General features: G+C 38.2%; 1 protein-coding gene across 5 annotated transcripts; it reads right to left on the bottom strand.

Moving 5' to 3' along the window:
• Positions 1–930: 930 nt before the first annotated feature.
• Wdr53 (WD repeat domain 53) lies at positions 931–14,943 on the bottom strand. Of its 5 annotated transcripts, XM_048794572.1 has the most exons (4): positions 14,855–14,886; positions 8,219–8,289; positions 7,794–8,075; positions 931–1,554 (listed from the first exon to the last, which is right to left on the bottom strand). In XM_048794572.1, the coding sequence occupies exons 2-4, from the start codon at positions 8,222–8,224 to the stop codon at positions 958–960; spliced, it is 885 nt and encodes a 294-aa protein (XP_048650529.1). In that variant the 5' UTR covers positions 8,225–8,289; positions 14,855–14,886; the 3' UTR covers positions 931–957. The 5 variants fall into 5 exon arrangements, with proteins under 5 accessions (XP_048650529.1, XP_015342306.1, XP_048650528.1 ...); XM_015486820.2 differs by having other exon boundaries at positions 7,794–8,289; positions 14,855–14,943; XM_048794571.1 differs by lacking the exon at positions 14,855–14,886 and adding an exon at positions 14,519–14,673 and having other exon boundaries at positions 7,794–8,289.
• Positions 14,944–15,037: the final 94 nt, after the last annotated feature.

The following is a 15,037-nucleotide window of genomic DNA, read 5'->3' on the forward strand; positions in this document are numbered from 1 at the left end:
GCGCACTTGCCTAGCATGTGTGAGGCACTGGATTAGAACCTCAGCACTACATTAAAAAAATAAATAAAAGTATTGTGTCCATCTACAGAAAAAAAAATGTCTGGGATCAGAAATAACTAAGGTTGCTGGGCTTGGTGGTGCATGCCTATTATCCCAGTCACTCCAGAGGCTAAGACAGGTGGATCACAAGCAACTTAGTGAGGCCCTGAGCAATTTAGTGGGACCCTATCTCAAAATTAAAAATAAATTAATCAAAAAGGACTAAATATGTAATTGAGTGGTAAAGTGCCCCTGGGTTCAATCCCCAGTAGCAAAAATAAAAAGGAAATAACGAATGTCACAACTAATGTGGTAACCACTTTTGGATAGGGATGTGGGCTTCCCTAAGTCAGAAGGCTTGACAAGACAACCAAAGACCTTTCCATGCAACTAACTGTGCCCAAAATTTTCCTGGGTCCTCAAGTTACTTAACTTAGGTATTGATTCCTGTACCAGTAAAATGGGAGAAATCACTCATTTCATTGAGTTGAAATAAAATATATGTAATATATATAAGAAATGAAATATATGTAAAATGACTGGTACACAGTCAATACTCAATGAATATTAGTTCTCTTTCTCCAAATTTTAATGTCATTACTATATGAAATATTATCCAATTATCTTCTTCTGTTCAAATGACTTAAAAATTTATACAATGAGGGCTGGGGATGTGGCTCAAGCATTGCCTGGCATGCGCGTGGCGCTGGGTTCGATCCTCAGCACCACATACAAATAAAGATGTTGTGTCCGCGGAAAACTAAAAAATAAATTTAAAAAAAATTCTCTTTTAAAAAAAATTTATACAATGAAATGGTATGATTTTACATGATAAAGTGTAAGATTTACAGATTTACAGATAAGTGAAGCAGAATTTTTAAAAAATCTGAATCGGTTTTTCCACAGTTTTTATTGGATTTAAAATTCATTTAAGGCATAGACAGATATACAACTAGTTTGATCAGCTACTAATATATTTTGACGTCCCTTTATTTTTGTACCTAAGAGCCAATTCACTTTTTCTCCATGTTCAATATTTAGCTTTGGTGAGATTTTGCCATGTTCTTCCTCATCTGTTACTGAAGCATTAGTGTTTCCACCCTGCTTGGTGTAAGTTGCTCGTTTAGTTTTCTTTCTGTGGGTATGTTTTGCAGGACTCTTCTGTTTTTTCTCAACTTCTCTGCTCACATCCCATAACATTATCTTCCCATCATTCCCTCCAGTAAGCAGCAAATAGGATTCCGACAGAAAGCAGACCTGGGACACCCCCAAGGTGTGGCCCTTAAATCCCAGTTCTTGTTCACACTTGACTCCCATCACCCTAAAGATTCGAACCTTACCATCTTCAGCACCACAACTAAAAATATTGCCACATGATGCCACAGAGACAGAGTGGGCTAGAGCAGGATTTAAGAGTTGACCAGGTGATTGTAGGCTTTCCATTTCTTCTGTTTCATCCTCCTGTAAATTTGTAATCCAGAGTGGCCGGGCTTTCTGAAGATTCCATAGCATCACCTTTAAATAAGATGAAATTACAGTCATACAAAGTACTAGCCATTTTGCTCAACCACAGTATTTGTCCAGCTTCTAATAAAATCATCAAAGTAGTCTGAGAATGATCAGTTGGATACATCCCAGCAATATTTAAAAAACCAAATCAGACTCTACCACAACATGCCAGTAGAATGCCACCTAAAACTGGACTTAAAGCTAGAATGCAGAAGGGATGGTAGAATTTACAAAACAAGATCCTAAATAATGATATGAATAGAACTCATTAAAGTGTAATTATTAAGCAGCTACCAGTTTCCATATCTTTCTACCTCATCATTTCAAGTAAACTGAAGATTATGCTGAGCAGGGTGGCACTGCCTGTAGTCCCAGCTCCTTAGGAGGCAGAAGGATCACGCAAGTCTAGAAATTCAAGGCTAGCTTGAACAAAATAGTGAGACCCTGTCTAAAAAACAAAACAACAAGGGGAAAAAAAAAAAACCCTGCTGATTATGAAATTTGTTAATTTTCATCTATGCTTGTTATAAAAAGTCCTAAATAAACTAAATCTAGATTATTGTTGAAATTATTTCTGACTGGAATGGCTTTTCTTTTCTTTCCCATTACTCAAATTACCAACCCTAGGAGCTTACATATCCCACTCTCTCTCTCTATCCCATATCTAGTTCCAAATCTTTTTTTTTTATTTTTCAGTACTGGGGATTCTACCCATGTCCTCACACATACTAGGAAAGCACTCCACCACTGACCTATATACTTACAGCCCATTTTTATTTTATTTTGAGACAGGGTCTCTCTAATTTTCCAAGGCTGGCCTCAAATTTTAGATCCTCCTGCCTCAGCCTCCTAAGTAGCTGGGATTATAGGTGTGCACTACTGCATTTCTTTTTTTTGGAACCATTTATATTTACTTTATCTTTTTAAATTTTAATTTTGTTATATATGACAACAGGATGCATTACAATTCATATTATACATATAAAGCACAATTTTTCATATCTCTGGTTGTACACAAAGTAGAGTCACATCCTAGGGTAATGATGACCATCACATTTCACCGTCTTTCCTATACATACTGCATTTCTAATCTACTAATTGACATATAATGCTGGATTTTCTGCTTCCAGGGATTTAATTCATCTTTGCTTCTGCCTAATATAACAGCTGGGAAAGAGGAGAAATCCCAAATGTATCTGCTAATTAATTTGACATCCTGGTTTTATATTTGGCTTTTTTGTTGTTGTTCCCTACCATGATCTTAGATCTACTAGACTGACTTAAACAAAATGCTAAATAAAACAACAACAAAAAAAGCTTTGAGAACTAATTTTACACTATAATATTCAGATTCATTCCCCCCATGTCAATCTATGCTAATCACTAAACCACACCCCTAGTCCTTCCCCCCCACCACTAATATGCTTATAAGAATTTTTCGCTATTTATTTACTTGTTCTAATTAGTTACACATGTCAGCAGAATGCTCTTTGATTCATTGAACACAAATGGAGCACAGATTTTCACTTCTCTGGTTGTACACCCTAGTCCTTTTTAATATTTTATTTAGAGACAGGGTCTTGCTGAGTTGCTTAGGGCCTTGCTAAATTGCTGAGGCTAGCTTTGAACTCTCTATTCTCCTACCTCAGCCTTCCGAGCTGCTGGGATTACAGGCCTGTGCCACTGAGCCCAAGAAGGAAAACATTCTTAATCCTTTCAAGAACAGACATTTTATAACTCACATTTTTAATGGACAGTAGGATAAACACAGCCTTGTTTAGATAGTCAAATGAACAGATCTAAACTGATAAGATCATCAGTTATGCTATTAAAAAACCTGAATACAAGGAAACTGACATTACAGAAATCTGCTAGCTTAAGTGGATTGGCAGGTACCCCAGTTCTCATACAGCCCTAGAATGTCAGGACTGTATTTTCTGTCCTCCTAAGACATTAAAACAAACTGCACCAAATGTGTTTTCAGCAGATGAACATTTTTGTATTTGATTTAAATTATCTAAATGTGCTAAATAATTTTAGAGTCTACCAATTTTATAGTTATTTCCAAGTACTAATAATTTGGATGGTACCTGCTTAGATATTCCTTTTATGTTTTTTGACCCTCAATCCCTGATGCTGGGGATCAACGCAGGGCCTTATACATGCCAGGCAAGTACTCTACCAATGAGCTACATCCCCAACTCACTCTTTATGTTTATTTGTCTTAACTGCCAAAGACTCCAAAGCATTTCACGCTCATTTCTCAACCAGCTGTTTGAGCAGTTAACACCCTAAGCAGGAGAGCTAGAGATAGTGAAAGAAAAGAATAAAAGTTTGAGGCTTATAGGTCTGTAAAAAGTCAAAGGGACGGCTGGGGCTGGGGCTGGGGCCAGCAGCCGAGCATTTGCCTTACACCTGTGAGGCACTGGGTTCGATTCTTGGCATCACATGAAAAAAATTAATAAAATAAAGATATTTAAAAAAAAGTCAAAGGGAGTGAAAGTAGACAACTGGCAAACTGTCAGAAGTGAATGCAAACATATCAAAATGACCCTGCTCAAAAATTTCTCCCTACTTTGTAGTACTGGAGACTGAACCCAGGGGTGCTCTACCACTAAGCTACATCCCCAATCCTTTCACAATTTATTTTCAGATTGGGTGTCACATTACTGATGCTTGCCTCAAATTTGAGATCCTCCTCCCTCAGCCTCCCAAATTGCTGGAATTAAAGGCATGTGCCACTGTGTCTGGCAGGTCTCTACCTCTTTGAATGCAATTTGCCTAATTATTTAAACCGTCTAAATAAAAACAAAGACTTTTATAACTTTTATGCCCTTTTACTATCATGTCTATGTTCTTGGGCTCCCCAAAAGACAGGCTATTCTTAAAGTTTAGAATAATACTGGACAACCAGGTTTTTAAAAGAAAACTATAGAAAAAGTTTCAACTTTGGTGAAGGAAGGAATTGCTTGAAAACATGGCGGTGGGGCTGCAGCTCAATGGTAGAGAGTACTTGTCTAGCATGTGCCAGGCATTAGATTTGATCCCCAGAATTAAAAAAAAAAAAAGTTGATTTTAGCTGCAATTGCTATAACACAGACCACTACAAATGTTAATCTGTAGTGAACTTTTAACATTTTTGCCAGGCAAATCAAAATAGGTTACTACCTAAACCCAACTTTCACAGAATATTTGTTTCCTAGGCTGTTAACTAGCAGCTGCCTTACCACTAAAATATCTTACCTAGAAGTGGAGGCAAAATGATAAAATTCTGGATGTTCATTCCTCATCTAATCTGAAGAGAACAGGTCACCTCTGCATATTTAACTACCATGCCTAGTGAATAATGAATGAGCCAGTGATGAAAAATGGAATAGCTGGAAGATGAAAGAATGACTAGTCAAAAACACACTAAAACTGTTCTCCTTAAAAAAAACAAAACAGGTATCAACCTGGCTGTGCAGTGCTTCTTCACAACCACACAGGCAGATTATCACCCCAAGGATAGAGAATGTAGGTTTATAAAGGGTTTTGTCAAAGATCTAGGAGTGGAAAGGAATTTAGAGGTTGTAAAGTAACTGTGCCTCATATAGAATGATCCTCAACAGAGTCACTAGGACACTTCCGGTGGGGCAATTCTTCATTGATTGGGAGTAATCCCAGCACTGCAGGGCATCCACTGACCCCACCGCTAGACTCTCCAACTACCGCCCCCCCCCTCCAACTAAATGCTGGTAGCTTAATGAAGCTAGAGATGGTCATTGAAACCAACACCAAATCAGCCTCATGGATTCCTAAGAGATGTACAAGGAGGAGGAGGGATGGGCAAAGACCACCGACCAGGAAGGTGAAAAGAAAAAAACCTTTACTGGTTAATAGGAACAAAGAGTCTTAGCATTAAAAATTGTATATTGGGCTGGGGATGTGGCTAAAGTGGTAACCTGCTCGCCTGGCATGCGCGGGGTGCTGAGTTCGATCCTCAGCACCACATTAAAAAAATAAAGATGTTGTGTCCACCGAAAATTAAAATAAATATTAAAAAATTTTCTCTCTCTCTCTCTCTCTCTAAAAAAAACAACAACTGTATATTATTGAGAATACAGCTTCAATGCCTAGAATAGTGTTGGGCATATAGGCCATTTTTAAATAATGACTTTCTAGAGGTCATCTGTTCCTTAAGAATTTTTTTTTAAATTTTAATATTTTTATTTTTTAGTTTTCTGCGGACACAACATCTTTGTTTTTTTTTTTTTTTGTATGTGGTGCTGAGGATCCAACCTGGGCCGCAAGCATGCCAGGTAAGCGCGCTACCACTTGAGCCATATCCCAAACCCCAGAATTTTTTTTTTTTAACACACACACACACACACACATTAGTCGTAGGGGGACACACTACCTTTATTTATTTATTTAATGTAGTGCTAAGGATCAAATTCAGTGCCTCACATGTGTTAGGTGAACACTCTACCACTGAGCTACATCCGCAGCCCTTTTTATTTTTCATTTTGCTAAGTTACTCAGCCTGGCCTCGACTCTGAGAGTCTTTCAAGTAGCTGGGATTACAGTGTATGCCATTGCACCCAGCTCCTATCACATTCCTGATGATATTCTGTTTAAATACCTCAAGTGTCACAGAGAAAAAAACAGGCTTTGGAGCCAGAGAGACTAAGGTTTGAATTCTGGTCAGGCAGTAGTGTAGATACTTAATTTCAATTTCAGTTTCCTTATTTATAGAAAAGTAATGATCTGGGAGGGTAAGATTAGAATTAAAACTAATATATGTAAATCTGCAAGCACTAAGTACAACAGAGAAGTCATGATTATTCTCACTTCAGTGATGAGATGTATTCTCTCAAAGAGAAGTGCATCCCAACAAGGGAAAAGTTCAAGGTATACAAAAACTGTTCTATTAATCCAAAATCTGTTTCCCTATGACTTCTGTCATTTAAATTAGCATATTCCGAGTCTGAGTCTGTGGTTCAGTGGTAGAGCACTCGCCTGGTATGTGTGAGGCACTGGGTTTGATTCTCAGCACTGCATATAAATAAATAAAAGTATAAAAAAATAAATTATCATATTCCATTTTCAACCCTCAAGAAAACTAAGCACCTCCAGCTCCCATGTATAATGTGTTTTCTAGATATATCTACTTTCATGGTGGTCTTCCTCTGAATTTGGGCTAACTTGTGATGTTGCTTTCAAAACCCAGCACTGAATACAATGCTCTGATTGTCATCATCAACGCACACTATTTCATTTAATGTACTCCAGAATTTTTAAGTAAAAACAGAGTCAGGACCTCCAACTTTCCTTTCCTTTCTTTAAAGTGTAACACAGAGTTTGTAGAGAATGTGTGGATCTATTCTATCTTCTGCACTTCCCTTTGTTTGTTTAGAATCAAATATTTGAATCCTGAGGTTTTAGAAATGTTTTAAAGCATACATAAAGGAAAACTAAAGGATTAATGATTACTTTGTGAATAAAATCTACTAGGTTTTGTCAGTTTAGCATTCAACTTAGAAATAAAGCTTAAGGTTCATAAATGGAGAAGACATGTTAGTACAGAATAGAAAAGGCAACATATTTAGCATGATCAATAACTTGATTCTGGGGCCTGAGTGTTGAGAGCCACAGCCAAAGGGGCCCCAGCAAACTTCCAGCTGCCAGCAAACTTCCAGCTGCCGGCTGATGATTGGCTCACAGCGGCCCCAGCAACATCTAGCTGATTGGCTCCTCGGCCCCAGCAACATCTAGCTGATTGGCTCCTCTGCGGTGATGCTCATTGGACTGTTTCCCTGCCCTTTCAGACCACGGAGCTGCTCATTGGGGGACTTTTTTTGGCTCCGCCCACGTGACCCAGCCAATCGGCCTCAAGAGCAGGAGGATTGTGGGAGGTGAAGAGAGGCGTGTGTGGGAGAGAGAGGCTTGTGGAAAGCCGGTGGTGGCAGTTGAGGCTCTGAGGATTTTTCCTGAGAGGCTGTTTTGTTTGGCGTGTGTGGTTCTAAAAATAAAGTTAGTTTCTTTTGACAAGTGGCTCCTGATTGTGCCCAGCCAGACTGCGGCATGTAGCTCAGAGCATATGCTTAGTATGTGCAAGGATCTGGGTTCAGTTCACAGCAGTGCTAAAACAAAACAAAACAAAACAAAAACAAAACAAACAACAACAAAACAACCAACCCAAAACCATCATTTTGCTAGCAAATCACATTTAGAAATTACTCAAGTATTCTTTGCAAAATCATCACCTGCATATCCAGGCCACATGAAACCAGACTCTGAGGCCTGTGAGGTCGAAAAGCTACAGAAGAACAGATATTGGAATGTCTCTTCAGGGATCTGCTAACTTTCTTATTTTCCAAGTCTAGAATTTTGATTGCCCCGGAGTCATCAGCAGAAGCCAGCAGGTTTTCAGTTTCATTCAGTGAAAGACAATTGATTTCTTCTTCATTCACATGAAAATGGTCCAAGGAATCTTTGAGGGATCGGACATCCAGTATGCTAATGGTTTCTCCATGTGATGCATAGAGCTTGGTGGGGCAGGAGGGAGAAAATAAGACACTGGTAACATCATCAGTCCCTTGGAACTGCATGTGTCCTAAAAGAGTCCCATCTTCACCCCAAATCACGAGATCTCCACCCTCTGCTCCAGAAGCCACTAGCCCGTCTTTACTTGCATTCATGCAGAGAATAGGAGAAGAATGTCCACCAGTCCACTTCACTGCCATAATGACCCCGAAGACTCTGTGAAAGGGGAAAAAAACTATAATATCATGTTTTATACGAGAACTTGATGGTAGGATACAAATATAATAAGCAGCATTTCATTTAAATTATTTAAAAAAGACAGCTTAAAGACAATTTAAAAAACATTAAAAGTCAAGTTTATCAAAACCTAGTTGAATGCAGGGCATAATAGTTGAAAGCAGAGGTATACTAGTAGGCATATGCTTAAGAGGGCTTCCCTTACCATCAGGAACCCAAGTAAACTTGATCCTCTATAGTTTTTGTCGTGAGACATAAGAATAAACACTAAATATAACTTATTTTAAACTAGGAAAACTTTTTTAAAAAGAGGGCTGCACAATCTTCACATTATACTTTTCATCTGGGTAATGTTTTTCATTTTTTTGACATTGGGGATTGATCTAAAGGAATGTTTTAGAGTGTGAAATCTGTGGCCAGTTTCTCCAGGTATGTATTAGCTGGGTGCCTGGGCAAGTTACTGAACCTCTCTGTGACTAATTTTCCATCTCTATAAAGTGAGTATAATAATAACACCCACTTATTTCATAGGGTCATTGAGAAAATGAAATGTTAATATATATAAAACACATATAATATTACCCTGAGCACATATAATGAGTACTCAAAAACAAATTCCTATTATTACTTTTTCCATCTTTATTAGGCTGGTCAAAATGGCATCAAATATACTACACCAGTGGTCTTAAAGTGTGTTTCCTATAGCACTTTGTGGTCTAGCAGCATCAGTATCACTTAAGGAACTTGTTAGAATAGAAATCATTGGACCTTACCCTAGGCATATACATCTGCACTTCTGGGGATAGGGCCTAGCAATGTGTTTGACAAGTCTTCCAAGTAATTCTGATGTATGTTAGAATTTTAGAACATGTATTATACTATTAATCATCTGGAGAACTGGTTAAAAATATGGGCCACTGGGAGACACTGGAGACTTATTAAATAGGCTATTATCAATTTATTCTCAAAATATTCTTCTGATTAGTTTTGTTTTTTTACAGATAATAAAACTGAGTCACTGAGCTGGGGTGTAGGTCAGTGGTAGAACTTTTGCCTACCATGCACAAGGCCCTGGGTTCAATTTTTGGCACCACAAAAACAAATAAACAAAAACTCTGAATCTCAGAAATGTTAAGTAATTTGTCAAGGACACCTGTCTCTTAGGATTTATACATGAAAACCAATATAAAGGGATTCCAAATATTTAAATAATGAAGAGCCTTTTCTAACAATTCCACTTAACAATAGTTTTGCACTTAACAATAGTTTTGTTAGTGTTCTTTGAAAGTACAAAAAATGACCAAATGCTATTAATAGTTTAGTACAGCTTTTAAATGTATTCACAGATTCTAAAACTATATTAGTATCTATCTGCACTTATACAATAATAGTATGAGCATATAAAATTTAGATTTATCCTACTCTAGAAATCCCAGACATACAGACTGGAATTGACACATAATACTGCCCTGTCTCAGCTGTCTACTGGTAAGGGCTAAAAAAGGAAATCAGGACAATTTATACAACTTTAATGGTCAGATGAAAAAAAGAAAACAAATCTATCGGGACAAATTTACTTTTTCATTTCACAGTTCAAGAGAGAAGTTACCAAAGAAAAACTCCCTGAATTGCTTTATTACTTTCAGATAAGATACTTGAATTTAGCCCAATGGTACAGAGATAATTTCCTAATAATGTTTCAAAAAAAAAAAAATCATATGAGGGCTGGGGTTTGCCCAGTGGTAGAGCACTCGCCTAGTATGTGTGAAGCACTGGGTTTGGTTCTTAGCACTACATAAAAATAAATAAAATAAAGGTATTGTGCCCAACTACATCTAAAAATAAATTAAAAAAAAATCATTTAAAACAACCTGGTGCCTAAAGTTTGCATTCTCAATACAAAACTGCTTATTTCCTCCTACTTGTAGCCACACTCCTTTATCTCTTTCACATGCACAATCACTAATTAGATTGCAAAAAAAAAAAAAAAAAAATTCAGACATATTAGTAATCAAGGTAACAGAAACATGGTCATAAAATCACATACAGTAATATTCATAAAGAGGATAAAATGGGAGAAAGACAAAACCAAAACTTTTTTTTCAGCAAAAGCATTAAATTAGTATATAGAGGAAACTAATTAAATAGACACTGAAACAAAGATCTAAAGGAGACTCTTAGAGAGGAAATGACTCAGAGGGAGGTAAAGAAGCCCTGGTGGTTTGATTTTTGCTGAGAAGTACTTAAATGGTAGTTAAATAATCTTCTGCCATAACAAAGATTCTTGCCAAAAGCTCCATATAAATCAAGAGAAAGGACAAATGACTTTATTTTTTTTGTGTGCCAATGATGGAATCCAGGGTCCTGTGCATGCTAAGCACACCATTTACCACTAAGCTACATCCTCAGCCCCTTTATGATTTTATTTATTTATTTATTTTGAGAGAGAGAGAGAGAGAGAGAGAGAGAGAGAGAGAGAGAATTTTTTTAAATATTTATTTTTTAGTTTTCGGCGGACACAACATCTTTGTATGTGGTGCTAAGGATCGAACCCAGGCCGCATGCATACCAGGCGAGCGCACTACCGCTTGAGCCACATCCCCAGCCCCCCTTTATGATTTTAAATAAAGGCAGGAACTGTCATACTGACACTTCATCTGGCAAAGATGCCTTCCTAACTTAAAATATGAAATTTAAATTAACTACTGAAAAGACTATTTAAGTCACCAATAATTTTAACTATTAATTCTTAGAGTGTTGATCACTTCTGTACTAAATTAGGGCCTAAATTTTGTGATGGTGAATCAACTTTAATATCAAGAAGTCTGGCTGGGAGTGGTGATGCATGCATGTAATCCCAGCAATTCGGAAGCCTGAGGCAGGAGGATCACAAATTAGAGGTCAGCCTGCCCCATACCTTAATGACCCTGTTTCAAAATAAAAAAATAAAAAAGGGCTGGAGAATGTGATTCAGTGGCAGAGCACCCTGGTTTCAATACCGTGTCTTCCCCATCCCCCAAAAAACTTCAGGAAGTCTGTACTCTGATTCTATCATATGCATTTTTTTGTGTATGCATACAGGTTTGGCATCCCTACTGGGATTTCAGGTTTTAGGTAAGACAAGAATGAGACAGGATTCTAGTACTTTTATTTCCTCTAATACAATTCTATTCACAGTAGCTCCAAATAAAAAATGTTGATTGGCAGACAAAGTTTAGCAGATTTTCTTCCTAATATAATTCTTTTCTGAAATAAATTAATTCAATTTTAAAGTACATTTGGTTAAGCTCCACCCCAAATTGTGAGAAGTTAGGCAATAAGTGGACATTATGCTTAAAGGCACTATTATAACCAACAATGATGTTTTCTATAAATTTTTCCATAGGAACAAATTGTAACTCTTGTATTAAACCCACAATATCTAAGAACAGTTCTATCTTAAACTCTAAAATTACTTAAATTTCTAATCTTGAAATCACATGGGTAATATTTACTGGTCACTTGCTTGGTCAGGAAAAAAAAAGATATATTACTGGAAATGCTAAAAGAAAAAAAAAAGCTAAGAAAAACTTAAAAAAATCTATACATTCAAGTGAGGCTTTTAATTTTAGTCAATCAGCATTTGTCATATGGAATATTGATCAGGGATTCAACAAGAGCCTCCAAAACCATCTGATTACTTAGTTTATAAAACTGTTGTTATTTGGAACTTACCCAAAGACCACTATCGAGAAGTGTTAAAACAGACCTCTATGGTAGAAGGATAGTAAGGAAAATGAGTTAAATTTGGGTTCAATTAAATAATCCTTCAGGAATGAGTTGTTAGCAAGCTACTGTTTCTTATTTTTCTGACTGGGACTAGAAAGCTTAGTGGAAATAGATTAAGTACCAGTATCCCCACATTCATGTACCAAATCTATAAGCTTCTCTTTTCCTATGCAGTTGCCTAAAGGATCAAGCATGGCAGTTAATATCCTCCTATAAATTACTTTAGATGATAGAGTCCTCCCTTCTAACACTTAATGAGATCATGAAGTGGGTGAGGACAAGGTGTGGTATCTTGAGAGCAACTTGAGGGTGGAGTGCCGGAGTGCCACAGGTGACAGTTCTGAATAGCTAGAGGGCAGAATGAGGGCAATAAACAGGAGGGGAAGGGTAAGGGTGATGAGCAGGTAAAAGATTTGTAAAAAGGAGGAATCTTTTTCTCCCTTGAAATTCTACCTGGGCCACTTGGGGGATGGTCTGCCACTCAAAGTCACCTAAATGATGGACTAGAAAAACACCAAAATTATCTCATGGGATCCTTCAAAGGCTCTACCTCACCTGTACTTTCAGACAAAATAAAGTTCAAAGTATAATAAATGAGTAATCTTGATTAGCAACACTTTTCTCCAGCCATACCTCCATTAGTCCACTTCTTCAAATGTCCATGCCTCCCCCCCTTTTTTAAGAGAAAGGGTTTTGCCATGTGTGGTGGCTCAGGCCTGTAATCCCAGTTATTCAGGAGGCTGAGGAAAAGGGCCACAAGTTCAAGGATGGCCTCTACAACTTTTTTACACCTTGTCTGAAAATAAAAAATTAAGAAGGGCTAGGATGTAATGTAGCTCAGGGGGTTCAATCCCCAGTCTCTCCCTCTCTCTCTCTCTCACACACACACACACACCCAAAGAAAGAAAAAAGAGATAGGGTTTTGTTACGTTGCCTAGGCTGATCTCAAACTCTTGGGCTCAAGTGGTCCTCCTATCTCAGCCTCCAGAGTAGCTGGGACTACATTTGCAGTGCACCACACCTTGTCAGTGCCTTATATCTGTTGATTCTGCACAATTCTTTTTTTTTTTTTTTAATTTTTTATTGTGGGTTGTTCAAAACATTACAAATTTCTTGACATATCATATTCCACACTTTGATTCAAGTGGGTTATGAACTCCCACCTTCACCCCATACACAGATTGCAGAATCACATCAGTTACACATCCATTGATTTACGTATTACCATACTAGTGTCTGTTGTGCTCTGCTGCCTTTCCCATCCTCCACCCTCCCTCTGCACAATTCTTTATCCCCTTCTCTGAGGCATCAACTTTACCTCATTCTTGCAAATTTAAAATAAACATAATTGTCTTTTCAGACAAAAGTTGTTGTTTGGAACTCAGGAAATACCTTAGCATCACCATTACTATAATCAGTAGTCACTGTTCCTTCACAGGTTTGTTTCCTAAAGTTGGTCATGATGTGGAGAAATGGGATAGTGGTCAAAATGATTGAAAGGCTGTAACATTGGTATTAGTAAAAACAAAAGCTCAGGGTTACTGAGCTTGGTGAAAAAGATATCTGGAAGAAGGAACCGGAAATAAACAAGTTATTACATAACAGAAGGGATGGAGGTTGCAGTTCTTGTTTTCATTAGAGAACAAGAAATTATACACAGGAAGTTTCAGACAAGATTTCTTACTACATAAAGATTGCAAGACACTGAAGGTGACTCTAAGGGAATCTGTGAACCCTACTATTAAAATAATTACCAGCTTTGAATTGTCTTGAGGATTATATAAAAACCAGAGTAGAGGGCTAAGGATGTAGCTCAGTAGTAGAGTACTTGCATAAGTGCCACCAAGGCCTTGAATTCGATCCCTGGTACGGCACAACAAAAAACAAAAACGATGTAAAAGAACTAGTATGGAGCCAGGCTCACGCTGTGACTATTGTTCTTTTCCTATGTGTTCTTTAAAGGCTGTCAGAAAACGGTTGGGGTCCTCTAGGAAAACGTACTATGACCAAATAATGCTGAAATTCTTTTCCTTCCACGAAACCATCTGTAATATGGTCTCCATGTCATTCTCTCTATTGTAATGTTTAATTAAAAATTAATGCCTTAAGGGCTGGGGTTATAGCTCAGTGATAGAGCGCTTGCCTCGCACCTGTGAGGCATTGGGTTCAGTCCTCAGAACCACATAAAAATAAAGTAAGTAATAAAGTAACAAAACAACCCCAACACATTGCCTTAATCTACGAAGCGGTGGATCTGGGAATACTACATTTTGTCCAAAAAATACGGCACTTATTTAGTTCGCAAACGGCACTTTGAAGTTATCCAAATTTTCGGGGGGCGGTGTCAGGAGGGTATTCAAATGTAGCCAGGTATTCCAACGTAGAGGGTATTCAAATGTACTTTTGGAGCGCACGGTGGGTCAGAAATTCTGGTAAGTACCGATATTTAAGAAGAACAAGCGGGTCTGACCAGGAAAGGACCGCCTCAGCCTCCGAAGGTATAGAAACGGATCAAATCAGACCAGGAAAAGACGGCTCCAGATACCCAAGGTAAAGAAAAAGGATCCAACTCAAACCGAACGTGCATCGCTAGGAACTGGCTGGCAGGAAAAGAGAAGTTTCATACGTTAATTTGGAGATTTAACAGGAACCAAATGCTACGGGAAAACTTCGCAAGCAAAGGGGCCCAAGAGAGCGGACTCGCAGCCACTAGAGCAAAAAGAGCTTGAAAAGGTATCGGAGCGCAACCCAGAACCCACCCGCACCAGCCTCATACCTGCGTTTCCCTTCTCCTCCTGGGCTCCTAGTGATGACCTCATCAGCCGCGTCCAATCCCACCAAGCGTAGAACGCGAGGCGCCTCAGCCGAACAGTCACATCCGGGGCCGAGAGGAACAGCCAGCGAGCTGGGCGTGCGCCCTTGCTTCGTGCCCTCAACCCGCATGGCGGAGCCACCGGCT

This window comes from Marmota marmota, unplaced genomic scaffold, assembly GCF_001458135.2.
Source record: "Marmota marmota marmota unplaced genomic scaffold, marMar, whole genome shotgun sequence".
Taxonomy (NCBI): domain Eukaryota; kingdom Metazoa; phylum Chordata; class Mammalia; order Rodentia; family Sciuridae; genus Marmota; species Marmota marmota.